This window comes from Phalacrocorax aristotelis, chromosome 3 (assembly GCF_949628215.1).
Source record: "Phalacrocorax aristotelis chromosome 3, bGulAri2.1, whole genome shotgun sequence".
In the NCBI taxonomy this organism is placed as follows: domain Eukaryota; kingdom Metazoa; phylum Chordata; class Aves; order Suliformes; family Phalacrocoracidae; genus Phalacrocorax; species Phalacrocorax aristotelis.
In genome coordinates this window covers 78,560,308-78,585,882 of record NC_134278.1, presented here as the reverse complement: position 1 = coordinate 78,585,882, position 25,575 = coordinate 78,560,308, and the positions used below count along the sequence as shown (strand labels likewise).

At 43.5% G+C, this 25,575-nt stretch overlaps 3 protein-coding genes across 3 annotated transcripts in view; 2 read left to right on the top strand and 1 right to left on the bottom strand.

Moving 5' to 3' along the window:
• Nucleotides 1–7,458, top strand: part of PSME4 (proteasome activator subunit 4) — a 67,297-nt gene extending 59,839 nt beyond the window's left edge. The window contains exons 44-47 of the mRNA XM_075088096.1: nucleotides 2,498–2,660; nucleotides 3,972–4,105; nucleotides 5,067–5,201; nucleotides 5,866–7,458. Coding sequence (XP_074944197.1) covers nucleotides 2,498–2,660; nucleotides 3,972–4,105; nucleotides 5,067–5,201 — 432 coding nt within the window. The 3' untranslated portion in view covers nucleotides 5,866–7,458. The remainder of the gene's footprint in view (nucleotides 1–2,497; nucleotides 2,661–3,971; nucleotides 4,106–5,066; nucleotides 5,202–5,865) is intronic.
• Nucleotides 7,459–13,934: 6,476 nt separating this feature from the next.
• Nucleotides 13,935–17,421, top strand: GPR75 (G protein-coupled receptor 75). Its single transcript, XM_075088095.1, has one exon. It carries the CDS (start codon nucleotides 14,028–14,030, stop codon nucleotides 15,663–15,665), a length of 1,638 nt encoding a protein of 545 aa, XP_074944196.1. The 5' UTR covers nucleotides 13,935–14,027; the 3' UTR covers nucleotides 15,666–17,421.
• A 3,757-nt stretch (nucleotides 17,422–21,178) lies between these two features.
• LOC142054904 (toll-like receptor 1) lies at nucleotides 21,179–25,283 on the bottom strand. Its single transcript, XM_075088094.1, has 2 exons — nucleotides 25,037–25,283; nucleotides 21,179–23,872 (listed from the first exon to the last, which is right to left on the bottom strand). The coding sequence occupies exons 1-2, from the start codon at nucleotides 25,177–25,179 to the stop codon at nucleotides 21,244–21,246; spliced, it is 2,772 nt and encodes a 923-aa protein (XP_074944195.1). The 5' UTR covers nucleotides 25,180–25,283; the 3' UTR covers nucleotides 21,179–21,243.
• Between the last annotated feature and the right edge of the window lie 292 nt (nucleotides 25,284–25,575).

Below are 25,575 nucleotides of genomic sequence, written 5' to 3'. Positions count from 1 at the left end.
GAATGTCGGATAGCAATGCAACTGCAATACAAAGTGAACGTGGGTCACAGGACAGTCTGTCTTCTATCGAACACAAACTTCATGTATCCAGCTTTAAGCATAGGTCTCTACAACTGAAGAATGCTCTCTCTACTTAAATGGTATTATGGGAAATTCTCCTTCTGAAAGTCAGAGGAGTCATGGCGCCGATGGTGTCCTATGAACGTAAGAGCTGGTGTGGCCCTGCAGCAGTATAACCACCATTGAATATTGCATCTAGTTTTCGTGTCATATAGGCAGTTGGAGAGAGCTGCAGGAACGATTTGAGTCCAGGAAAGCAAGTTTTGAGCTAAATAATTCTATTTACTCAGTCAAAAATAGAGGAAAAGTGAAAATGACTGTATTCAGCTTGGAATTATGGTTAAAGTGACAGCCTAGCTAATCTGTAAAGCATCTTTCTTACTCAGCCATATTTTGATCTAGGAAGCTATCTGGGTAGGTGCTTCATATGTTTATGTTTTCATAAATCAGAGTACTGAATACATAGTATTCATGTCTTGATAAACATTTTTCATATTACACTGCAATATTACAGTAATGGGAATATTTTCTCTTTGTGTGAGTAGCCTCTTGCATTGCATTTAGGTTTTATTGTGCTGTTGAGTGGGTTTGTTCTGATATTGTTAGAGTTTTGTAGACCTTGGTCAGTCAATTATGATAAAAAAAAAAAAACCCCAAACCCAAACCACACTTGATTGGAAGAGTATTCCTCTGCTACGCCTCTGCAGTTTTTATATTCCAGAGTTCGCGTGAGTACGATGATCTGTAAATTATGTAGTGTCAGATGTTGTGATGAACGATTAGCTTGTTAATGTATGGTTTTAAAGGCTTTGCTCCTTGCAGCAAAGTGTTCCTTTTAGTTAGATTATTAATTTAGAAATGAAAGTGGATTTAATACAGGGAATAGTGATGTAAATGAGTACAGTTCACTTGGGAGCTTGCTCACTTTACAGCCAAGCGTTTTTCTATTCTGGGCCTTGCATTAGCACATCAAGTTTCATTTAATAGCTTAGTTCTTAAGAGACTCACAAATTGCTGATAAACGATACTGGCAGACTTTCACATTGTACTTTATGCTGTTAAAGTAGATCACGTTTGAATAATAAGTTGGAGAAATTTAAATGGAATGAAGCGAAGTCTCAAGAGCTTATTGTTAACTTACTGTGTTGAATTACTGCAGCACTTGCAGCTATACTTATTGTTTTGTGGAGGTTCAGAACATTATGTTCAAGGATGTAATTTATTATAATCCATTGCATTGGATTCAGAGCGTTGGTGGGTGTTTGTACTCCAGACAGACAAACATTCTGTTTACAGTTACGTGTAACAGTATGTACTTACCAAAAAATCCAGTGAGTGCTGTCAGCACTGCAACAGGTTGATTTGGTTTTTCAAGTTTGTAAGTGTTGAGAGGTTTTTGTCAGCCTGCAGTTATTGAAGGTGGAAGTGAGTTTCAGAGGGGCTCCAATTTAAATGTCATCTTACAGTCCTATAACTTCATGGTTTGGGAAGATTGAGATAAATTGGTAAAACTGATTGGTTATACTTGCTTTTAAGTGATTGAGTTGTCTCTACTTGTAACCCACTAACGATGTGTTGTGGCTCTTTTAAAAAGGACTGGGAAAGGAGATCTGTATTTTGAATTGTTTGGCAATTAGATGAAAATTTAGTTTTATTCTTTTGGGTTTCTGTGTTACCGAAGAGAATATTTTTCCAACCTGGAATTCTGTTTTTTATTTATGTAGTGAAAAGAACTGGTACTTGGGATAAAAAAGTAAATAATGCTGGAGCATTACAGAACTGAATTGTTGATCAGAAACCACTGAAGTTAGTTGTCATGGCTTATTAATCCAGTGTCTGTTGTACCTCTCATTCTTGTGTTCGGGTAGAACAGAATCAGCTTTGTCTCATGAACAAACCTTCTACCTGCTCTTGGAAGGGCTTTTCTGCCCTTGTCAATTCTGTCTCCGTGTACATTTGAGGGAGAAAACTAAATGCTTTTGAATCAAGTATACTCTTTTTATGCTTGGTAAAACTAATGTTAATAGAGGAACTATTCCAAATTTTGTAAAGCAGGTTGATTGTTTGGGGTGGGACACCTTGTTCTTATTCAAAGTCTGTTTTGAAACTTTCTAAAGCTAATCCAGTCTATAATATATGTATTGACAATGGAGTTTAATTACATTATTTGCTCAAGTCACTATGACAAATTGTGACATAAATTCATAGTTCTGTTCTATATTACAATAGAACTACGTTGATTAATTTGTCAAAAGCCATACAGTGAACTAGTAGTAGTTTATGATCTATGGGATGAAATCTTAAATACTTTTCGTGGGCAGAGTTTGGTAACTTGGCCTCACTGGATGTGTGTAAAAGGATAGTAACAGCATCGATACCTGCTTCTTCCTGTACTTGTGCACTCAGTAATTGTGGTATGTACTATCTCTCCTCATAGGTGAGAGAAATGGCTGCTACTACCCTAAGTGGTCTGCTACAGTGCAATTTTCTCACTATGGATGGTCCCATGCAGACCCATTTTGAGCTGCTGTGCAAGATGAGGTTACCGAAAAAACGAAAGCGAGACCTGGGTTCAGTGGTGGATACAATTCCTTGCGGTGGTAAGAAAATTGCTTTAGATACTAAAACCATGCGTGTCGATAGCAGGTTAGGAAGAAATAAATATTTTGTGCTGCAGTTCAAAATTCTCAAACACTCCAGATGGAATAGGATTTGTCCTGTGGTTAAGCAGTATTTAGAAAATTATTGTATACCCAGAGAAATATAAGGCCTGTTGCCCATGCAAATGTTTTTCCTTGCTAAGCATTCATAAACCAAAACAGCAAATCACTTGTCCTTATGTACCTTATTGTCTGTTTCTGTGTACATAGTGCAGATCCTAATCCTTGTTAAGTGTTTCCAGAATTTGATTTGCAGCATAATGAATAAAAACACACTACCACTAAAAAAAGCACACGATCTTTTTTATGATGTATTCTTACATTAAACTAATTCATTACTTTACCAGAATTAACACTAAAGAGATTTCTCCATTCCCCATGTGCTCAGTTCACATAGTTAAGAACGCAGATGATGAAAGATAGCTATTTCCTCACTAAATAAACTTCCTTACCTGCCACAACATAATTTCCCTCCTTACTCACCTTCACAGTTTTATTCTTCAAAAAAAAAACAACAAACAAAACCACACGCACAAAAAAACCCCACACCAAAACCAACCCAACCCCCCAAAAAAACCACCCAGAATAAAAAAAACAACCCTTAGTTAGGGGCTTTGTCTTCTGACCAAACATCTGGTGCATCTGAGACACATTCATGTGACCCGGAAGGGCTGGGATTCCATATTGTCACATAGTTCTGGTATTTGAGAAAACACTCTGAACACAGAAATAGGGAACAGTGGAGATGCAGTTCATGAGCTGTTTACTGAGTAGAGAAAAAGATCCTTTGAGAGAAGGAAGCTCTTTTGAAACATTTGTAAAGTATACAGCAGTTGCAGAATTTTTTTATGCATTCTTCCATTAGAAATGAAAGGTAGAATCATAGAATGAATCTATGATTCTAAGAAAGCAGAAGCAAGCTGGAGTTCCATAGACTTGTGTGAATTTATTTGACTGTATGGTCTGTAGAACTATCTGGTGTTCTGTGGAAGCTAGAGATCTCTCTACTGTGGCAGGGTTGGTTGGGGTTTTTTAATTCAGGGTCAAAACTCACTCAATATTAGTCTCAGTATGTTACTCTAATTGGATCACCTCTGTTTAATATATAGGCTCTCTTCAGTCATTCCCATCAGTTAAAAATAGCCTTATTCTCACTGATAACCTGTTTGAAGTTTGGCCGTGTCATTGAGGAGTATCTTTGACAGGATGGTTGCACCTTGCCAAATGTCAATTAATATCCTGCCATTGCAGACTTGGTTAAACGCCATGCTGGTGTACTAGGACTTAGTGCGTGTATTTTGTCAAGTCCGTACGATGTACCCACCTGGATGCCGCAGCTCTTGATGGATCTCAGTGCCCATCTTAATGATCCTCAGCCAATTGAGGTAAAAATACATCATTTTTCTATTCAATATAACACATCTAAAATACGCTTGACTCATTCTTAGTCCCCCTTTCCAACGAAAAAATAAGAACCTATTGAGACATTTAGTTTCTGCTGCTTTTTATTAAATGGTTCTAAATATATTTTAACTCATGGACTGCATTTGAAGTATTTTTTTGTGGTAGTTCTGTTCTTGCTTTCAAATTTAAAGCATAAACTGAAAGCTGCAAGAACTATATAATGAGGAAATAGTCTTTTTCTTAATTAAAAATGTCACTTTTGTGCATGCCATTCTAGGAAATATCGACCTGAACAAAAAAATCACTCTGAAATTTTTAAAACAAGGTTTTATAAGCAGCCCTAGAAACAAGTTTTTAATTCAATAGTTACCTTTAACTTTATTCTTTTGCCCTGTCTGTTCGGTTTTGTTGACTTTCGCTGTTTTAACCAGAGTAGCAAGCTTAGCAAGCATCCTTAGATTTCACAAGTTTTGCTATGGTGTACTTTCCTGAGTCAAGAAACTGAACTGATTGGACTTTTGTTAATTTAATAATAATCTTTATTTAATAACAAGAGTTTTGCTCTGATTTGTTTCTTCTGCACGCCTTATGTGATTCATCAACTCTTTTTCATGTTTTGAGACCCAAACCATTCATTTGAAATACCAGAGGAAAAAGAGGAGGAGAAAAGCATTTGACTGATACTTTATAAGAGTCTATTTTTTTCCAGACTCAAAATTACATGTCAAAGAATCCTTTTCATAAGGTTGTTGGAGTCATGACACTGGTCAGAATTAAAATACTGGGGAACTGGGCTGAATTCCCCAGAGCCCTTCTAACCTTTGTAACTGCTCAAACACATTGCTCTACTCAGCAGTTATTTTTCTTGTAGTCAACGTTTGTTTTGTCGTGGAGCTTAAATCCATAACTGATACAGATCAATACTGATTGTCTGCTACGCAGATGACTGTGAAAAAAACGCTGTCAAATTTCCGGAGGACCCATCATGACAACTGGCAGGAGCATAAACAGCAGTTCACGGATGACCAGCTACTAGTGCTTACTGACCTCTTGGTTTCACCATGCTATTATGCATAGGTGGGTAAGATTATTTGTTTTGATAGAAATTGACAGAAGTATCAATCTTACAAAATCTATTCTAGCTCTCCAGTCTAGCACGGGGTAGGGAGGAATCCCTAAAACACAGGGAGAATTAAGACCCTTGTACCTCCAGTGGCCTGGTCAGGATCTGATTTATTTTGGTCAATAATTGTCCATCTTTTTGTGTGTCCCCGTATTGTGCTAGTGTTTTGCCAAGAGGCTCACGCTTGTTTTCTTGAATATTGATGTTCCTTTTCTCCATTTTCTGCCAGTTAGCTGCCTTTTAAATGCCTGGCAGTTTCACTGAAGGCAAGGTGCTTGCTGCTTTGTACTTCTGATGCCTCTGAGGACTTTAGCCTACCACCCAGTCCAGTATATCGTCTACACCTCACCATGGGGAATGACTGCCACAAAACTGTTTCCTCTTCTACATTGTGGCTTTGCTACTGGCTCTCTTCACACATCCCCAAAGAGTGAATCCATTCCTGCAGTTTCTCTTTGTTATGCTACAGGATTCTGATCTTTAAGATATTGTGACGTTTTGTGACTGTATTCTAAGAGAAGTTTTAGTTTATAATTTCATTTTGTTCTGTGGTAATAGCATAAGGCAGTAATCTTGGTTTGAATTCTTGGTTTTAATTCATTCTTTCTGTCTTTTCAGGTTTCTCCTGGAAAAATGAGGATGTAGGAACCTTTCTGCGAAATAAAGGAAACTCAAAAGAAATTTATTATCTAGAAAACTTTGGAAATCCTGATGCCTAATCAAAGCCACTTTTAAATAGAAACATAAAGACCTGGTTCTACTCAAAAAGAATTTCACCTCCCCAGGGAGCAGCTGTGGGAGCCCCACAGCCTCCTAACTGTGCTTGCAGGGCCTGGTCATAAGTTTATTGCAAGACCCTTGTCATTGGCCTGCATTACACATCAGTCTTGTTTCTGCTTTCTTGCACACAGTGACTTACACTGCACATTTCTTATCCTCATTTTCTGACCCTTCTTCCCAGCTGTTTCTGATGTCAAAGATGTGCAGAACCAGAGTGCTGCAGACCAGAATATTGTTGGTGAAACTCTCCAATTCTGTTGATGCAACTTCTTACCTAGTCAACGTACGATACCAGGAGCCTATCTTTCTCAGAGTTTATTTTTCGCTACTTGGATTTGAGCACCCATCAGGTGACGGGCTCTGTATCATTCAGTCCACCTCAGGGCAGGATTGCCTTTTTGTATCTTCCTTGTCAAAATGTAAATAGCTGATCTTCTCTGTGCAGTATAGATGGTGGCAGGACAAAACGTGGGGAGTGAAAGCTCTTACTGCCTGGCCAGGTCTTCATAGATAGCTTGACCATGTGTGGAATAAAAATCTATGATTATCTGCATCTTTTTAAGGGTGAAAGACTATGGGTGTTTCCACATAATTAGAGCCCATAGATATGAAATTATGGACTATCAAGTGATGGTTGAATTCACAGAATGAAATGTGTGCACAGTGTGAAAAGGCTGACTGTTTTTAACAGCGTATTCTCATAAAGATTGTCACTGTCTGAGCAAGCATGTCTTGTTCGAAGATTGTGGAAGCTCTGTATTTTTTTGCCTGTAGCTTTGTTCAGAGACTGATATCTATTGGGTATTTAACAACATGTTTAATATGTGTTACATAGTTGTAAAAGACTGTATAAATTGTAGAGGCACTGCATTGACAAAACATTGTACAGTTTGCAACCTTTTACATAACACCATTGTGAGATTAATTTGTAAAGATTCATACTTAGATGTTAATACAGTAGTTGTTCTGGCTTTTGTATCAAATCAAATGCCATTATTAGTTTTTTAAATTATTTTCTTTAACAGAATATCTCTTCACGTCTGAAAGGCAGAGGTTTTGTTTGGTTTTCTTGTATCTCATTATTACTGTGTCTCACTCAGATTTTAATGCAACACTTGTGGCCATCTCTAAATGCTGACATCACATACTCTAGTGTGAGAAGTTCATAGAATGTGAGGTACATTGAAATAACTCATAAACTGGTGTGTGTTTCAACTTTCATGCAACCCTACGGGAGCACTGATACATTTCGAGTGATCTACCTGCTGAGTGTGTGACTCATTCCAAACTTCAAAGCACAGCAGTGTTCCTGGTGCAGTATTTAATGAGTGTCAGCACACAGATGTAACCACTGTATAGCGTAGTGCCAAAATTATTATTTCAATTGTGTACGTAGTTTAAGACCCAATAAATGGACTGTTTGTAACATCAGCATTTTTTTGTATTTCTAAAGTGGAAATTCCTTCCTTTGAGACTCTAACTTAAGGTTGCTAACTGTGCTTTTGAGCTTTTTGTACGAGACGTGTTTCTTGAGGGATTTGGCAGTGAGTTAAGGCAACATTAGGATTATTTCAAGATCTAGTTCTAACGTTTGGGAAACTAGCTTTTATATTTACATAAAAATATCTTGCACCTGGTGAGGCTTGCCAAAAAACATACTAACTTCTGAGAAGTACCCTTGAAATTGGAGAAATTAGGTTGAAGTGGGGGGTTTTTCCTGACTAGAATTTTAAAAAGCTTTAAAAGTAATGGAAAAGTATATGCTGCAGAGGTTCATTTTTAAAGTATACATTGGCTGATTAACTGATGGAGCAGGTACAACATGTGCTGTTTTGCCTACACCAAGGGCAGCTGACTGTAGGATCCAGCTCTGCTGCTTTTTACTGTATTTGGGAGTTTCTTTTCTTACACGCTTATAGTCAAAGTGTAGCTGGAATTGGTTGCAATGCTGAGGATCCAGTGCTCTGTAGATAATCATTCTGCAGGCAGAGCAATGATGACAAATAAGTAGGTGGTATTAATTCACGGTATCTGTTTATAAATCGGCAATAAATTACTTGATCCAAGCAGATCGCCCAGAAGATAGTGTATCTATTCAAAGTGCAGTTCTATAGGATAAAATGTACCTATGGTAGTGTGAACAAACCTGTACTGACTGACTTCCTGTGGGTGAAAGATTGTTAGTCTCCTGTTCTGAGAATGTAGGAACAATTCTGAGTTCTTCATCAAATACTGCAACTCCACTGCTACTTTTGTTCCCTAACTTCCCCCAAGTAATATGCACGTACCAAATTCTGAGCTTTCCATCACTTTGATGTCTTACGCTGTCTCTTCCCTAAAGCCTTAGAGATGAAACAACTGCAGTACCTCTGTCTGGAGAGAGACGTCTCTAGCGTGAGAAGAGAGATTTTTTTTTCCCCTTGAGCAGTAAGGGAGATGGAAGAATATCCTGGAGATGGTCTGGTAGCCTTGATAGCCTTAGCGACCATGTGTCAATCCGCACAAATAATTGAGTGACCACCGCTGTTTGAAGCACCAAAGAATGGGAATGATGTAAGGCAGAATTCATTTGTTGGGTTGGTTTGTTTTTTTTTTTCTCGAGTTGCAGAGACTTACTGTTCAGTGACGATCTCTCTTGCTATAATATTAGGTGGGGTGATCTCCCATATCTCCATAACCATTTATGGAAATGGTATAAGTATTTTATATATCTATATATAAATATTTATAGGTATATTTGTGCATGTGAGAAGCTCTTGAAATCACAGCAGAGACATGGTGCTTATTTTGATGAAATTGTAGAAGAAAATTATCAAGGAGGCAAATAAGACTTAAACATGTGCTTTAGGGTAGCACCATAGACTCGATGTTGGTGGATTGCGTTAATAGCAATTTGAGCTAATCTGCGTATGGATTTTTCAAAAAATTGAAGAGGAGAAGGGATGAAGGTCATTATTTCGGACACAGTATATTATGACTGTATTCCTTCTGTGTCCCCAGGTATCTGCCCTCTCATCCTTTTTACTTTTTTACCAGGCTGCTGGGAGGCCAGTGCTTGGTACAGATGAATGATGTCTGCTGTCAGTTTTTCACAGTTAGGCATCCCCAGCATCCCACACTCTGTTCAGTCTCACTTTCTTCCACAGCTTCAGACCTCCTGGAATCCTGCAGCAGAGACTCCAGCTTCCTTTTCCCCTGCGCTGTGGAAAACACAATCATCTGGTAAGGTGTAAAAGGGGGAAAAAAAACCCCCAACTTATCAGTAGGAAGTTTTGCTGGCTGTTGTCATTGCAAGATTTTAACGTAAACCCTGCTGTGAATTACCAGCTAATTTGTTTTATGCTCTCACTGGCATTGTGCAGTAACTGGAAGGCAACTTCTGTGAATTTCTGCATCACAAAATGCTCGCTGTATATAGTCACGTTGCTGCACAGGCTCTGCAGAATGGGTTTTCCAATAGAAAGGCCAGGAATTTCACCTGAACCTGATCTAGACTTGCAGGTTGTCTGCAGGCTAGAGGCAACCGTGCTGCAGGGAGGGGGCTTCGTGGTGGTTAAGCCAGCGAGGTACCTGGGCACTAGGGCAGCGGTAATTTCACAGTCTACTGCAAGGAACTGGAGGTTTGATTACAGAAGAAAAACGGTGTGAAAGATGAAGAATATTGCAAAGCTGTTGAAGGCAATGCACACAAATTACAAGCAAATTGTAACTGGTTTGTGCTGAGGGTTTTTTTTCCTCACTCGGTCAACAGGTGCTTCTCAGAGCTATTAAGAGATATTTAGAAGGAAAGTCCATGAGGTGAGAGGAAAAAAAGGTTAGTATTCTCTCCCTGGGAAGGAGAGGGACTCTTAGTAAAGCAGTCTTGAATCAAGGGTTCTCTCAGCACAGATGAAAGCTTAGACTGTTGCCTACAAAGATTATTGGCAAAACTACCTTTGATTTCTAGTGGATTAGAGCGCAGTGCTTAGAGGAATTAGCTGCATCCTAACAAGGCAGACTTTTTCAAAGGGCGAAAAGGAGAGGGGGCCTTGCTGGCCACAATCCTTTTCTAATTCTAGATTAAATGACCTTTTTCCACAACAGGCTTGTGGAAGTTCAGCCTGTTTTTCCTGCTTGGGCTCTTAGCACCCTCAGTGCTGCAGGTGTTTTGTAGAAATTACCTGAGCAGATTTTGCTGCTACAGACAGAGCTGGATACCCACTTCCCTTGGGGTACTGGGAAATATGAGGTGCAATCATTTCTGATTGGCATACTTCGGAAAAACAGCAGTAAACCCAATAAATCTGTTTTAGCAATAAATTGAGTCAGATTAGCAATAAGTCTAGGTAGAAACCTAGGTGAGTTTACCCAGGAAGGGTTCTGTAAAGAGTATCAGTTAAAAGCTGGTTTTTTATTCCCTCCTGGCTTTTATTTCAATTTTTTGCTGCGTTAAATTTCCCCTTTTATTATTCCAGCTTCTTTCCCCTATAACTCTTTTGTTAAAATCTTAGGGTACTGTTCCTAGGCTGAGATGGGGGCAGGTCTCCACAATTAAAAGTAATTTCCAGATTCTTGTAAATATCTGCAAAACTTGACAGTGCTGTAAAAAATGTCATGGGAACACAATTTCTCCTTATGCAGTATGAACTCCAAGGCTGAAAAATATTTGAGAAGCTTGATGGTACTAGAGAACGCTGGATTTTTTTTACTACTTAGTTTAAGGCAAGGCTTAAGAGCGCTGTAAAGAAAGAGTTAAGATCCGAGTACCTTGTGCGAGGTGCTGTGGAAGTTGTTGCTCTTGTGATTCCTGCCTTGTAAAACTGAGCGTGATTTCTTTTGCTGCTCGTCTCTCCTGCCCCAAACTTTGGCAGTTCTTTTAAAAAGGGGCAGGCCCGTGAGATGCCTGGTTGTGCCAAAGGACTGGGCAGTGTTTTGTGTTCCCATGGGAGATCCTTTTGGCCTCAGCTCAGCCCCTCGCTCCCTGAGTACAAGCCCTGGGTTCCAATGTCCTTCTCTTGCACTCGCCACATCCTGCAACATTCACGGGCTCTCTGCCCAATGCCCGCAGCCATCCGCAGTGTTTTTCTACATGCACCACCAAAACGCTGTCCAGCTTGCGCTTCCCTGGTGAAATGTGTGGGGCTCGCAGGCTATAAGGAGAACCACTTTTTCCTCCTTTTCAAGCTACAGTTCATGACTGTAGAGCAGTAAAGCATCTTAAAACCAAAAAAACCACCCTTGCTTTTCATAGGCTTGCTAAACTGAATTCAGGAAGTGACAATCTAAACCTATTACTATTAGAAAATGTAGTTTTCTTTTGTTGTTTTGCACATAATTAATTCTAAAAAATTTAACTCTCTGTAAGGCCCAAGTCCTACAGTTCTGACTCCTAAATCCATTTCTCAGCCTCTCAGGTAGGGGTTTCAAAAGCACGTAAGATCAGAGTCTCGGTCCTACTAACTACCTTAAACCCCACAGGCTTGCTAAAACCAGTCCCATTAGGCACGTGCAGCCTTGTTTCTGTATGTGTGCTTCCACCTGCTCATCTAGTAACTACAGGAGATTAAGAATTCTTAACTGTGGTCATCCAGGGCTGAACAACACCTGGAATTACATAGACCTCCCCAACTTTTTACAGGACTCCTGTTTTGCAAAATGTGTTAACTACTCCTATGCTTTTGGTAAGGGATGCCACAGAAATTTTCGTAGCCTAATGTGGGCTCAGGAATTGACACAGTGTGAAACTAAGGTCAGTTTTTACACAGTGTTTTGATTGCAACTGGGTGCGTTGCCTGCTCTGAAGGGACTTGGATATTGTGTGCACATTAGTTTCACGTGAAGAGAACACTCATCACTGTATCCTCAGCATTAATCACTTTGAAGTAATAGACTCCTGCATTAGGCTGATATTTTGTCAGTCTAGTTTAATCACACAGTTGAGTGTGCTCTGATGTTTATAAATAAGAAAAGTCAAGGAGGGAGATCCCAGCTTGTCAATGAAAGAACAACTCCTACTCAGTAGGGCCAGGACGCACCCACAGAACTCCAATTAACCATGCCTTGGAGAACAAAAATACAAGCAAGAGTGGAAATAAAGTGGTAGCCAAGCAGAGGGAGAACATAGTGGAGCCACAGGAAATGATGGGCATCATGTTTTGGGTTTTGGACCTTCTCCCTCCTGTATGCAACTAGTTTTAAGACCAAAAACAAGGCCAAAGGCACCCGATTAGGTGCTGAGGTTGCAAGGCACTGTTGCAGCCTGCTCTGATGGCTGTTGGCATTTCCCTGCTACCGACCCCAACAAATCTGGTCTGATTGCCAGCTGGAAGTGCGTTTAGCATGCAAGGCTCATAGGCCAGGCTGCTCTTGTGAGTCATAGGTTTACTTTAAAAAAAAAATAAAAATTGCTCTCAGTTTCGGAAAAAAATGTGCTGAAAAATAAATGAGCAAGTAGCACTGACAAGCTTTCACATGTCAACCTAGCACTCTTGTCACTGTCTTGATGCTTCTACACAGCACTGCTATGCTTCCATGTGATTGCTGGGGCTGGGGTAGATTATCAAGATGCTATACAGATTGTGTGTATGTATATAACAAGCATATGTAGACATGCACAGTGTAAGACAAGTGCCCATGTGTAAGTCAGAAGAACTGGGTCTGCTGTATTTTCATAGCGCTTTTCTGCCTTGCTTGGCTGGACTTTGATTTCTTCCAACTGCATTTCCAATGCTTGGCATTGAGGTCCCTCGGTTGTGTCTGCCCATGACAGCCCGTGCTGGCTCAGAGAACGTGTGCCAAGCATTTCCTGATCGTCAAGCCCATGTAAGTATTTCAAAATGATGCCTTTATGTGCTCAGACATCGAACACACTCCATCACTTTAAATGACAACTACTGTATTTGTGATAGTAGTAGCTGGCAGTAAAGAGATAGAAATAACACTGATTTCCCCCCTGCCCCTGCCCCCCCCCAGGAGTACAGTATATCCTGAACATCCTTTGCCTTAGGTCCTGTGCTTCTGGGTGCAGAGAAGCAAACAAAACAAGCTTCCCTACCTTGCTGAGTTTGCACGGGAGAGCAATGCAAAATGCCTTAAATTTTGATGATCATCAGGTTTTGTTTTGGGGCAGGTGTTTTGTTGGTATTAAATCAACACAGAGGGACCTCAAAGCCTTGAGTGCCTTGTAAGGGCATGGTTGTGACATGACTTGTAGCAAAACCTCCAGCTGCCTTATCTTATCTGACTTCTCTGCTTTATGAAAGCTCCAGGGCTCAGGCTCTGCTCTGGCCCTGGCCCTGCAGCCAGCTCTGCCCTGCCTGTCCCTCGGTTGGTGCTGTGGGTGCCCCGTGGCGGAGGAAGGGCTCCTGGTGCTGCTTCTGTATGAGGCTGGACGGGGCCTGGGACACTTTGTCAGCTGATAGAAGTTAATGGGGAGAGACTTGGTGGGAACCTCGGGAAGGAACAGGTCACAGCCACAGTCTACCTTGGTACAGCACCTCGCATCAAAGCAGCCGCTTGCAGGGACAGTGCAAGTGCGTGCAAGTCCGTGCAACTGGCAGTCAGGGTTTCTGCCGCTGCTGGAAAGGCAAGGGCAGCCCCCGAGGCGATTTAGGAAGGCCGGGGGGGTGCGTGCCCCCTGTGAGCATCCCCTCGACGCACCAGCCTGCGCCCTAGCAAGCGCCTCCTGCCTGGCGGCTGCAGCACCGCTGCCCCCGAGGCGGGGCGGGGAGGGCCGTGCGGGGGGCCCCCCGCGGGTCTGGCCCCGCAGCCACACCTCGGCCGTGACTTCAGCCGCCAGCGCCGCGGCGGAGGTTGCGGGGCTGGAGGCGGGAAAGGGGCCGGGCGCTGCGGCGGGCGGGCGGGCGCCATGGCGGGGCGGGCGGCGCCATGTCGGGGGCAGCCCTGAGGGAGCGGCGGCGGCGGCGGGGCCGTGTGCGTGGCGGAGGGCGGGAAGGGGGTGCGGGAGGGAGCGCGGCCGCCCCCGCCGCGGGGCCGCAGCCGCCGTGAGGCGGCGGGCGGAGATGAACGCCTCGGGGCGGCTGCCGGCGGGGGGCGAGGAGGAGCCCCCCGGCACCGCGCTGCTGCCGCTGGGCGGGAACGGCAGCGCGGCCGGCGGCCCCGGGGAGCTGAGGGAGGCGGGCACCCACCCCGCCACCCTGGCGGCCTGCGCCTCCCTCCTAGCCCTTGTCTTCTGCCTGGGCTCCTACGGCAACCTCATCGTCCTCCTCTCCTTCTTCGACCCTGCTCTCAGGAAATTCAGGACCAACTTCGACTTCATGATCCTCAACCTCTCCTTCTGTGACCTCTTCATCTGTGGGGTGGCCGCCCCCATGTTTGCCTTCGTCCTCTTCTTTGACTCGTCTCGAGGCGTCCCGGGCGCCTTCTGCTTCACCTTCCACCTCACTAGCTCCGGCTTCATCATCATGTCGCTCAAGACGGTGGCGGTCATTGCCCTGCACCGGCTGCGCATGGTGCTGGGGAAGCAGCCGCACCGCATGGCCTCCTTCCCCTGCACCCTTCTCCTCACCCTGCTCCTGTGGGCCACCAGCTTCACCCTGGCCACCCTGGCCACCCTGAAAACCCGCGGCTCCCGCCTCTGCCTGCCCATGTCCAGCTTTGCCAGTGGCGAGGGGAAGATCATCCTCTATCTCTACGTCACCGACTTCATCTGCTGCGTGGCCGTGGTGTCCGTCTCCTACGTCATGATCGCCCAGGCCCTGCGGAGGAACGCCCAGGCAAGGAAATGCCCACCCGTGGTGGCCGTGGACACCTCCAGACCACAGCCCTTTGTGGGGCCTCCGGCCGCCGGGGCCGGGGAGGGCATGCAGAGCACCATGCCCGCCTTGTACAGGAACCAGAGCTACAGCAAACCGCAGCACATCCAGACACATGGCTATGCCAAGCACCTTGGCCAGCTGCCGGCCACTGCTGCCGGCCGGCTCCAACTGGTGTCGGCGGTCAACCTGTCCACAGCCAAAGACTCCAGGGCAGTAGTGACATGCGTCGTCATTGTGCTCTCCGTCTTGGTTTGCTGCCTGCCCCTGGGTATCTCTTTGGTGCAGGACATACTGTCCAGCAGTGGTGGCTTTGTTCTCTACCAGTTTGAGCTGTGTGGATTTACTCTCATTTTTTTCAAATCTGGATTAAATCCTTTTATATATTCCCGTAACAGTGCCGGACTTCGGAGACGAGTCCTCTGGTGCCTGCAGTACATTGCCCTTGTCTTTTTCTGTTGCAAGCAGAAGACAAGGCTTCGGGCCATGGGCAAAGGCAGCCTGGAAGTCAACAGGAACAAGTCATCCCACCACGAGACCAATTCAGCATACATGTTGTCTCCAAAACCCCAGAAAAAGTTTGTGGACCAAGCCTGTGGTCCTAGTCACTCCAAGGAAAGCGTGCTGAGTCCCAAGGCTTCTGTCGGGCCTCAGCACTATGCACAGAGCAGCTCAACCCCCATGAACACCCGAATTGAGCCCTATTACAGTATCTATAACAGCAGCCCTTCCCCGGAAGTGAGCACCCCAAACAGCTTACAGCCGGTGAACTCGACTTTCGGGTTCACCAAATCCTACATTGCCATGCATTATCACACCACCAATGACTTGGTGCGAGACTATGACAGTGCTTCGACTAAGCAGATACCGGTGCCCTCGGTGTGACCCTAGGAAGGAGTTCTGATCTAGCTGATTCAGTGGGTCCCCTTATTTGCTTTTGCTAACGGTTAGTCTGAAATCTGTGGTGCAATGCTGCTGCCAATTAAGAAGAATGCCACTGATGTTAATACTCAGCTATTTGCATTTGAGGTGAATACTGGGATATTACTTCCATGACGCTTTCCTGAATTTCTGTGGCAAGTCAAAAATGGCAGTATTCTAGATTTGTATTTGGGATTGTGGGGGTGGTTTTGTTACTAAATTTTACTGCTGGACAAGTAAAAAAAAAAGTAACCGCCGTAACTATGTCATTTACTATGTTGCGAGGCAGAATATGTCAGAGAACAGTCTGAGGCTGTGCCAGAAGCGTTGCCTGTTAAACTGCATGCTTGCTGTATTTTCAAGAAGGAAGAATTGGGAGGATGCTTGGTATTATGATACTTAAGTTTAAACTCTTCCCATCACAGCAGGTTGAAAGAATTGGTGGTATTTTTGTGGTAGCGTCAGTAATAACGAAAGTCCTTCCTATTCGCAGGTTGAAATCCTGGTTCTGTTGAGATAAACGGCAAAATTTCCACGAACTTCAGCTGAAGTTTAGGATTTCAGCCTTAGCTTCCTAAAGCAGGACAATGCATTTTACAAACAGTGTTATGTTGCTGCTTGTGAAGGACTTCTGAGAAGTGTTGTGGCTCTGTAATAAACCTCTGAAGTATACACATATATTAATTTCCACCATATGTTTATTTTAAGGATGGGTGGTGTTATGTATCCCAAAATAATGTATTTGGAGAAGTATTTTACGTCTGATAGAAATAACTGCAATACCTAGTTATAGGTTTTACTGGAGGATGAAGGTGACTATTGTAATATTACAGTAGCGATACACTATTAGTAACGCGGTCACCTCTGGAATTTTCTAATTGGTAAGCTGTTACTCAAAGGCTGCTTGCTTTTGTCTATGGCTTTGTATAAAAGCGGGGATTGGGGGCATTCGGTGTGATATCCCTGACAGGTAGAACTGACAGCTATTAACACTTTTAAAAATAGAATGACCATGTAACAAGATGACTACAAGTTTTTGAGGTTTTCGTAAGAAGTCTAACATCAGCTTGATGTAAAGATTAATAACCTGTCTACTTGTAAACTTCATCTGTTGGTCTACACAGTGAGCAAATAAGTTAAATTTTTTTTTTTTATAAATCCGACCATTTGTGTTGTGTCACGTGTTGTGGGAATTCCTTATGAAACGGGGTGATTCGGAGGCATTTAAATTCCTGACAATTATCACTGTAAGTGGCCAGATCTTTTCAAAACAAGCAATCACCTTTCAACTTCTATGGACTTGAGCAGAGCCTTAGGATCTCCGAAATAATCATGCCACAGACTCTTGGTGCCTCATTATAGGAAAATACCGCATCTTTAGCAAAATTACAGTGATGGAAAGGTGGTTTGTTATTTTAGAAACAAAAAAGCATTTACATCATTGTCGTGCGTGAGTTGTTGGTTTAAGCTATTTGTTAACTAAACTATTTTCAAGATTTTCCTGGAAGACTATTACATTATGAACACTCTCCTCTGTTTAACGCTCTGAATTTTAATTAATTTTGAATAATTCAACACAGCTTTCTTGCAATAAAATGGATGTGAACAACTTTCTAATACAAATGTGAAATTGAAATTATTTCCATAAGTCTTTTCTCTCTGCCCAGATATTTTTCTCTGTAAACAAATAAGGCAGTTCTTTCTAAAACAATTATAAAAGATAAGTAAAAGATCTGTCTTGTTTGGTTTTTTCTGTCTTTGCATTTCTCTTTAGTACAAAGCATACCTATCTGGAGGGATTAAAAAAACGCAGGATCTTGTCATTTTGTTTCAAACTATGCGTTCTTGGCAGCGATTACAGTTTCAGATCATAAGGAGTATAGGGCAGGACCCCAAACGTGGTTGCAAGATGGGGTCCTGTGTGTCCTTTAGAGGAGCTGAAGATATGCATTAAGACTGGTTTTAACACTAAGCAGTTCTGGGTTTGCCACGCGTAAGTGCGACTCCTGCTGTGCTTTTGGTTTGGATCACACGAACATCATGAGGTGACAGAAGATTAAATCCCTCATGCCTTATTCATAAGATTAATTTGCATTGAGTATTCGTGTGGGAGTAAAGCAAGGTGGGTACAGCTTTAGGATAGAAGGAGGTTTTATTGTCTTTACGTGATGTATTATTAAGACAAAAGAACCAAAGTCCCTTCAACTCACTTTATAATATTGCTCTTCCATTAACTCCTGGTGCCAGTTGTATTCTTAATACAACCAATGTGTTTATAGTGTCAGATAGGAAAGTGCAACGCCTTTTAATCTGCAGCAGGAGCAAAATCTGACTTAAGTTGTCAGTTGTACTAAATGGCTGTTTGCGGGAGGGTTTATGGATGTAGTAAATGGAGATTGGGTTTTGAAAATGCGGAGGTACAGTTTCTTTGAAGTGAGTCATAAACTGAAGTAATCAATTATTGTATGATAAAATAATTGTTCTAGGCTTTTCTGGAGTGTACTGTTTCTTTCTTCCTTTAGCCCCGTTGTTGCACGAGAACCCTTTTCTGCTGAGCACAGAACCAGTAAAGTGACTGCGAGGTTACAGAAGCAGCAGTCCAATTGAGCGGGGAAGCAACAGAGTGCTGGACGAAGGAGGTGGAAAATGTATGTGAAGAGAGGAGACGGGTAAGAGGGTAAGCGAGAAAAGTCTGTGAATACCGAATGGTTTGGAAAAAGGTCTGTAGCTGGTGCAGTCCATAACACAACAACAAGAGCGCGTCCCATGAATAGGAGAGGTGGTGAATTCAAGACTCAAAGCGCTGTACTTCCCTTCCTATATGTATGCTGGCAACCTCATCGCTGCAGACGGTTTAGAAAAAACTAGGAAGATTTAACAGATGCTTCACGTGGGTAATACCAACATCAGGAGCCTGACAATTAATGCCAACGGGTTTTGGAATATATGTAAAATTTTATACTGCAGGTATTAAAGCAATCTTTGATTCCTGGGGGCAGGATGAACCCGTCGTGGTGGAACCTGTTATCCAGTGTGTCTGTTCAGCATGCTTTTCAGCTTTTGAAGTTGCTGGTGTTGGCCGCTGTCACAATATTTGGCCTGAGGACAGTTGATGCTTTATTATAGAAGATCTGCGTTTGCGGCGTTAGGTGTACCACTAACAGTTTGACCAGGGTGTCTCCTGAAATAAGGAGCAGCCTCAAAGAAAGCATAAAGAAGCTTATTAGAAGAACAGCTGATGAATTACTTGGGGCTGATCTCGCTAACAGGTGACTTCTGGTTGTTTACATGAACAAAAATATTTGAAAGATTTCATAATTCACAGTCGTCTTAAGTCGTAGATCTTCCTTTATGGTGGTAAGAGTTGACTTTTTCAGCTGGTGGCCTGCGGTATCATATTTTTTACCCTTTGTATATAAAACCTAAAAGCAGCTAGTGCCAAATAATTTTAAACAATATCTACTAAACCTCAGAAAGTTGCTAAGGAACGTTCAACAGTTGGGCACCACCTCAGAACTTTAGACTAGGGAGTAGAGAGATTTCTGTGAGGCAGCATATGTTTTCTTCTGGGCCGCAGAGCCGGTCTGCCTTAGCAGTAAGGCTTCAACAAGCTGGGGAGGGCGAGGTGCAAAAACTGGATGTTTTCTAGGTTTGCCTTCTGTCTGCTTTGAATGGGGTTTTTAGAATTTTTTTTTTAAGTATTCAGGAGGAGTGTATTTGCAGCGATGCCACGGGTGGATGGAGGATTACATCAATGGTTCTGCCACTGAGCGCTGCTAAGCAATTCTGCTCGTGCTGCACATACCAGGGAGAAAGGACCCAGCCCTCTCTTTCAGCAGTTAGCTGGCTGCCAGGCTGACAGACATTTAAAGAACAGGAAAATAATTCTATTTTCATGACAGTCAGCATGCATGACTCCCCCTGCTTGCTGGGGAAAGGCGGGTTTGCACAAAAAGATCTCTCCATAAACGGAGATGGTAGAGGAGGTAAGTCCTACCCTGCTTCTCATGATTTGCACCGGTGAAAAACTGAAGTATTGGCACCATGGGACAAAGGGGGGAAGAGGCAATTTCAAAGCACTTCTGGGGTTTGTGAGCACTGGTTCTGTCCTGCGGTGCAACTGATGCAGATTTCTTTGAGTTGGGATACTTCTCTGGTTATTGTCAACCTCAAGCACTGCGCTTTGTGGATATAGCAAGTACAGGATCCTTAAGTTTAATCAGTACTGGCAAATTGACATAAAAATGTAGTTTATTTATGTGCAAATAAATGCTGACAACAGGCCGTTGTCAATTCCTATTTTAAATGAATTTACATTTAGTACTAGAAAAACACTTCCGTTCGTTACGAAAGCTGTCCCTGAGCCACGGTTCTAGGAGTCAAACATGCTACAGGCTGCAGCGTGGGGTTTTCCCTTTCTACTGGGAAGCAACATGAGGAGGGTGAAAACCACGTACTGCTCCAGCTGGGCCTTTTCCTTTTCAAAATTGGTTGCAGGAGAGTTGCTGCATTTGCTGATACCTCTTTGTGTTTGTTTCATGTCTTCCTTTTCGACATCAAATAGGATGATAGCTCATCTTATGAGCGAGTCCAGATTGTGCTACGCTAAATGATTTGTTCTCACCTGGTGTTTATTTAGTGTCATGGTCTGTTGAATTTTCTTGGAAGCGGATGTTAGCTGATTTTTTTTATTATTATTATTCAAATACAATAAATAATTAAGTAGCAGTAGGTGATGACAAGGGCTATACAGAGGGAGCACTGAATTAATTTGAAATGGGTCAGGCTGATTGTGTCAAGTGAAGCTTTCCTGGGTCTAAATAATGTTATACAGAACTTTCTTGCTTATTCTTCAGAGGTTTGTGATAAGAGCTTATGCCAATTATTTAACAGTTGAGCCTGGCACGCTCAGCTGGCTCTTTTTTGGCTGTCTGGTGGTATATGTTAATCTGTAATTATAAAAGAATTGAAGGTCTGATCTCTTCCACCAGTTACTTAAAGCATGGATTTGCAATTGCATCTAGTTGGCCTTTTGTCTTCTCTCCCTAAACCACAGAAGGAAAGTGATACTTCTGTAGTGTCATGGTTTCTGTTTGTCTTACATGTACACGCTCTCTGTTCCCATCTTAAGCTGTCCTGGAACCGAGAATCTGAACTAGAGCTTTACCTTTGAATGACACTGCTTTTCATTATTTCTACAATAATCTCAAAAAGATGGCTAGGGCATGCAGCATGACTTGAGCTGTTCTTCGTTTCAGGTGATATCCACAGCATTTTAAGGGATGCTGGACATAGCTGAAGAAAACCAAGCACCCAGGAAGAAAAGGCTGTTTATCAGTGCTCAGGTCTTAGCCCTTTGGATCAGGAGTTCTTTTATCAGACAGAATAATGCACACGCTAGAAACCCCCACTAGTAACCTCTCCTGGGACTGATCCGAGACAAACCCCCGTTGCAACACAGCAGCCTTCACAGGAGGTAAACACAGAAGCGCTTTATTTGACCGCAGACTTCCCAGGCACGACCTTTACACATTCCTGGATCTCATCCCATCTCATACGTCTCCTGAGCAGATCTGTTTTCTGCTCTCACAAGTGGTTCGTTGGCCGTTTTTAAGACAGCTGCAAGCTGACGCCAGAACAGCGTCTGTTTGTGTGCCTCAGGGCTCCACTTTAAGTAGGTTTTTCTTTTCAGCAGTTTCCTGAGTTTGCTGAACTTCTGCGGCACGCTGTTGGGTGGGAGGTCTTCCAGCACAATCATGATGAGGGAATCATGATTTTCATTCAGGACCCGATGTTCAGCAAAATACAGTTCATACTGACACCAGCAGCTGTTTACAAAACTGGGAGAGAGAACAAAGAGGACTTTATGGCTGTTCTCTATGCAGTAAAAAATGTTACCAAGTACAGGATGCCCCGGTTTGAAATCCCTCTCGTGGTAACATATCTTGAATCCGTCCATTTCCAGTTTATTCAGCAGATTCTCTTTCGTCCAGTTTGCGTCTTGTTCACTGTATGAAACGAAGGCGTCAAAGGGCTTGTTTTCTGGCCTTTTCTCATACTGCTTCCTCTTCGCCATGCACCAGTACCAACCCATTTGCACGTACCACAGCCCGTCGAACCGCCAGCATAAGCCCGTTAATGCCAAAACGACCAGGATGGCAACGCAAGCTGTGATAGCCATCTGGACTCCCAGGGAGCAGCGCAGGAGCGTGAGGTTACTGCTCTCCACCAGCGAGCCCCTTCTGTCCGGTGGGAAGCTGCACCTGAGATTTCCTTTGCCATTTATCTGCAGGTGTGGGTTGTGGATATACACGTTCACAAACCAGTACAAGTCACAGTTACAAAAAAAATGTTTACCTTGAACAGTCAAAACACTCAGACTCGTTAACTGGCCAAAAGTGTCCTCCACTATGGTAGTAATGGCATTGTCACTGATGTCCAACTCAGTCAGAGAAGCTGGGAGAGCGCCACGCTGTAGAAAGGAGATCTTATTCCCTGATAAATTAAAATATTTCAGCATTGGAAGAGATTCCCCGAAGTGATCGGGGAGTTCTGAAATCAGGTTGTGACTACTGTCCAGATTAGCAAGCGCAGAAAGGTGGCTGGCGGGTTCCAGTCTGGTGATTAAGTTTCCAGAAACGTTAAGATACTCGAGTTTCTCCAGGGCATCAGTTAATGGCAACACGTTCAACTTATTTTTACTAATATCACATTTTGTTAAAGTCAATGGGAAATACTCAGGATGCATATCCGTAATTTTATTATTTTGAATATTCAGTGTCGTTAAGTTGGAGACAGATTTAAAACTAGGGGATATTATTTTAATATCACTGTTGCTTATGTCAAGGTGCTGCAGGGAGGTAGGTAAGTTAGGAAGTACAGAAATCCGGTTGCTGCTGAGATCCAAAAGTAATAATTCTTCCATTGTGCTGGCAAACCACTCTGGGAGTTCTACAATAGAGCAGTTGGACATCCTCAGGTGTCTCACTTTCTTCGGCAGGCTTTCGATGGGTGTACCAGCCTGGTTCCTGACAAATGAAATGGCGTTAATACGTACAGTTCCAGGGGGAGGTTTTGGAACTGGACTGGTGATTTCTGGACGTACAGTATATATGAAGTGGTTTCCTTGAACATACATGGTTTCTAAGTTAAGCATTTTTGTAGCAAAATTTTGGGGTATTTGACTTACATTTGTGAAAGACAAATCAATTATCTTGATGGTTGAAGGGAGGCACAGCATATCCAAGCTGTTTATGGGATTGTTGCTAATATTTAAGAACACAAGCTTGCTGAATGGGAAGTTACAGATTGCCTCAACGTCTAGGATGTTAATTGTTAATTTGTTGTAACTGGCGTCAATGGAATGCACATTTTTCATTGGGAAAACCAGAGTGAACAGCATTAGAAGATCCATTTCCAGCTCATTGTGACTAATGTCGAGCTCCAAAATACTGTCCAGCTCAGCTTGGCAGATATCCGCATCCAGTTTTAACATCAGCTCTTCCTCGGAGAGTTTGCTGTTTGACAGATCGAGTATCCCATTTATTGGGGCTCCACAGAAATTAGGCTTTAATGTGGCTGTTGTTGGAGAGACCGTTATGTTTTTCTCTGCTCTTCGGAGAAGATTCTCTGTACTTCGTCTGAGCCTCGGATGAATGTTTTGCAGGACAGACAGACCTCCTGAACGTGGCGGCTCCTTGGCGGATGCAGAAGGCTCCAGAGCAGCCTCTGGCGATTTGTCAAAATACTTATAAAGCTGCAAAAACCCTGAGGCTTCGCTAGCAGGTAAGAGCTTCAGGTGGGGCGGAAGATCCAATAGAAGTAGTTTCTTATCATTAAATGACAAATTCACAGAAACAAGGCTGAGCAGCCTCTCAAACACCCCAGGTTCAATGTCCTTAATCTGATTGTAGGAAAGGTCTAACACTTCCAGCATGTCAAAACCTTCCAAGTCTCTCTTGGTTATTTTTTCAATTACGTTATGTGAGAAATTGAGAGCTCTTGCTGTTTTTGGAGCTTGTGCTTCTGATACAGAAGAGAGGTTTAGATAGGAGTAGTTATAAGATGGGAAAGCGTAGGCCATAGGTGTTCTTGGAGTTAGGAATCCGTTTGCTCTACTGACTAAGAAAGAAATGAAGTAGAAATGAAGGCTTCCAATAAGGATCCTCATCCTGGAGAAAGAAATGTAAAATTATGTAAAAATTATGTAAAAAAATGTAAAATTGGGCATTATAATATGCTCAATGTTAACCAATGCCCTTAAAAAAAAACCAAACCCAAACAAACAACCCTAGTTTATTTGCAAGTACAGAAATTGTTTCATTAGTTATATTTATCAATCCGTTTTTATCTACGTAAAAAAATACATCTGGCTTCATTATTATTTTCAAGAGGTGTTGGAGAACAATTTGAGCACTGTTCATTTCAGATCATTGTAGATAAAGTCTGAATTATTCTTAAAATTTTTTCCAATCCCCCCCTCCCACCCCAGGCAGGTAGCGAGCAGCCTTTGCGACAGCATCTTCCCCTTGCATAATCTGAAGTGCACTTTAACCGCTGCGTGCAACTCGGGTTCTACGTCTCTTGCACAACAAGCCGGTAAATCTGACCTGTCCAAAACCTGTTCAGCTGCTTAAAGAAACGTATTCAAGAGTAAGAGGTGGCAGGGAGCCGTGTGGAAATGCGTGATCACCGATCTTCTTGTGATCCCATCCCCTCGGGGGTTTGCTCTCTGCCAAGAATTTACCAGTGACCATTTATTTAGCCTTACCTGTTGGATTAAGGAAAAGAGTAAATTTGCTTTCAAGTGCAATTTCAGAGGCTTGTATGAGGCAGCCTGCACCAGGACGGGTCACTGCCCGTGCATCGTGCATCTCCGGACACTTCCCACTGCCTGGCGGCGTCACTGCCAGCTCCTCTCCTGCCCCGGCTCTGCCCGGCACTAGTTTCCTGACACCTACAGACTCCGTGTCTTGTATTTACTACATGAAAACTCAGGTGCAGACCTTCAGGTGAGCAACCTGGTGTTACCACCGTCCCCTTTGCCACCCACCAGACTGGGACCATCAAGTTTAACTGAAAAGAAGGGATGCCGACGACTTCCCAGCTCTGTCCCCTGGACCCTCCGCTGCCGGCAGGACCCCACCGGACCACCCCGCATCCCCAGCTCACGCCTTGTGCCGAGCAGGAATAACCTGCAGCCGGGGAAACCGCTCCACCACAGGGGTAAGCAAGCTCTCGGGGCGTTAAAAGCATTGCAGATTTAAGGCTGGAAGACAGCTAACAGCTCCCTCGTTCTTCCAGCGACCCTCCCCGTCCCCCGTCCCTTTTGTTACCCGCTCTCAGTGCTGCTCCTCCGCCAATGCCGCCTGCTGCTGCTGCTGCCGCCGCTGCCACCGCCTTTTGTAGCGCAGGGGGCGCGGCGGGGCGGGCTGGGACGCCCCCGGGAGCCGCCCGGTCCTGCCGGGACCAGCGGCATCCGCAGCCCCGCGCCCCTTCGGGAGGCTGGTGGAGGGGGCTTGCGCCAGCGATGCTTCTCTCCAGTGAAATCTGTACATTTTCCCCGTGGTGCCGGTACCAGCAGCTGCTCAGCCCAAGGCTGAGGGGAGAATCAGAAGTGGAAGTTGCTCTTTTTAGCGCTTAGACGCTGTGAGCGGTGGTGTCCCAAGGTATCTGCTGGCTTTGCTCCTACCTGAGCATCGCAGGGACGGTCTGGAAGCATAAAGTGTGACCCGGGGTTATAAAACTGATTTACTCCCAGAATGTGATTTATTGTGGGGTGTGTTTCCTAAGATGGTGAGGTTTTCGTATTGGGCTCTCTTGTCTGTGAGTATGAGGTCTCGCGCGCCAGAAGCACTCCTGCAAAGCAAGCAGT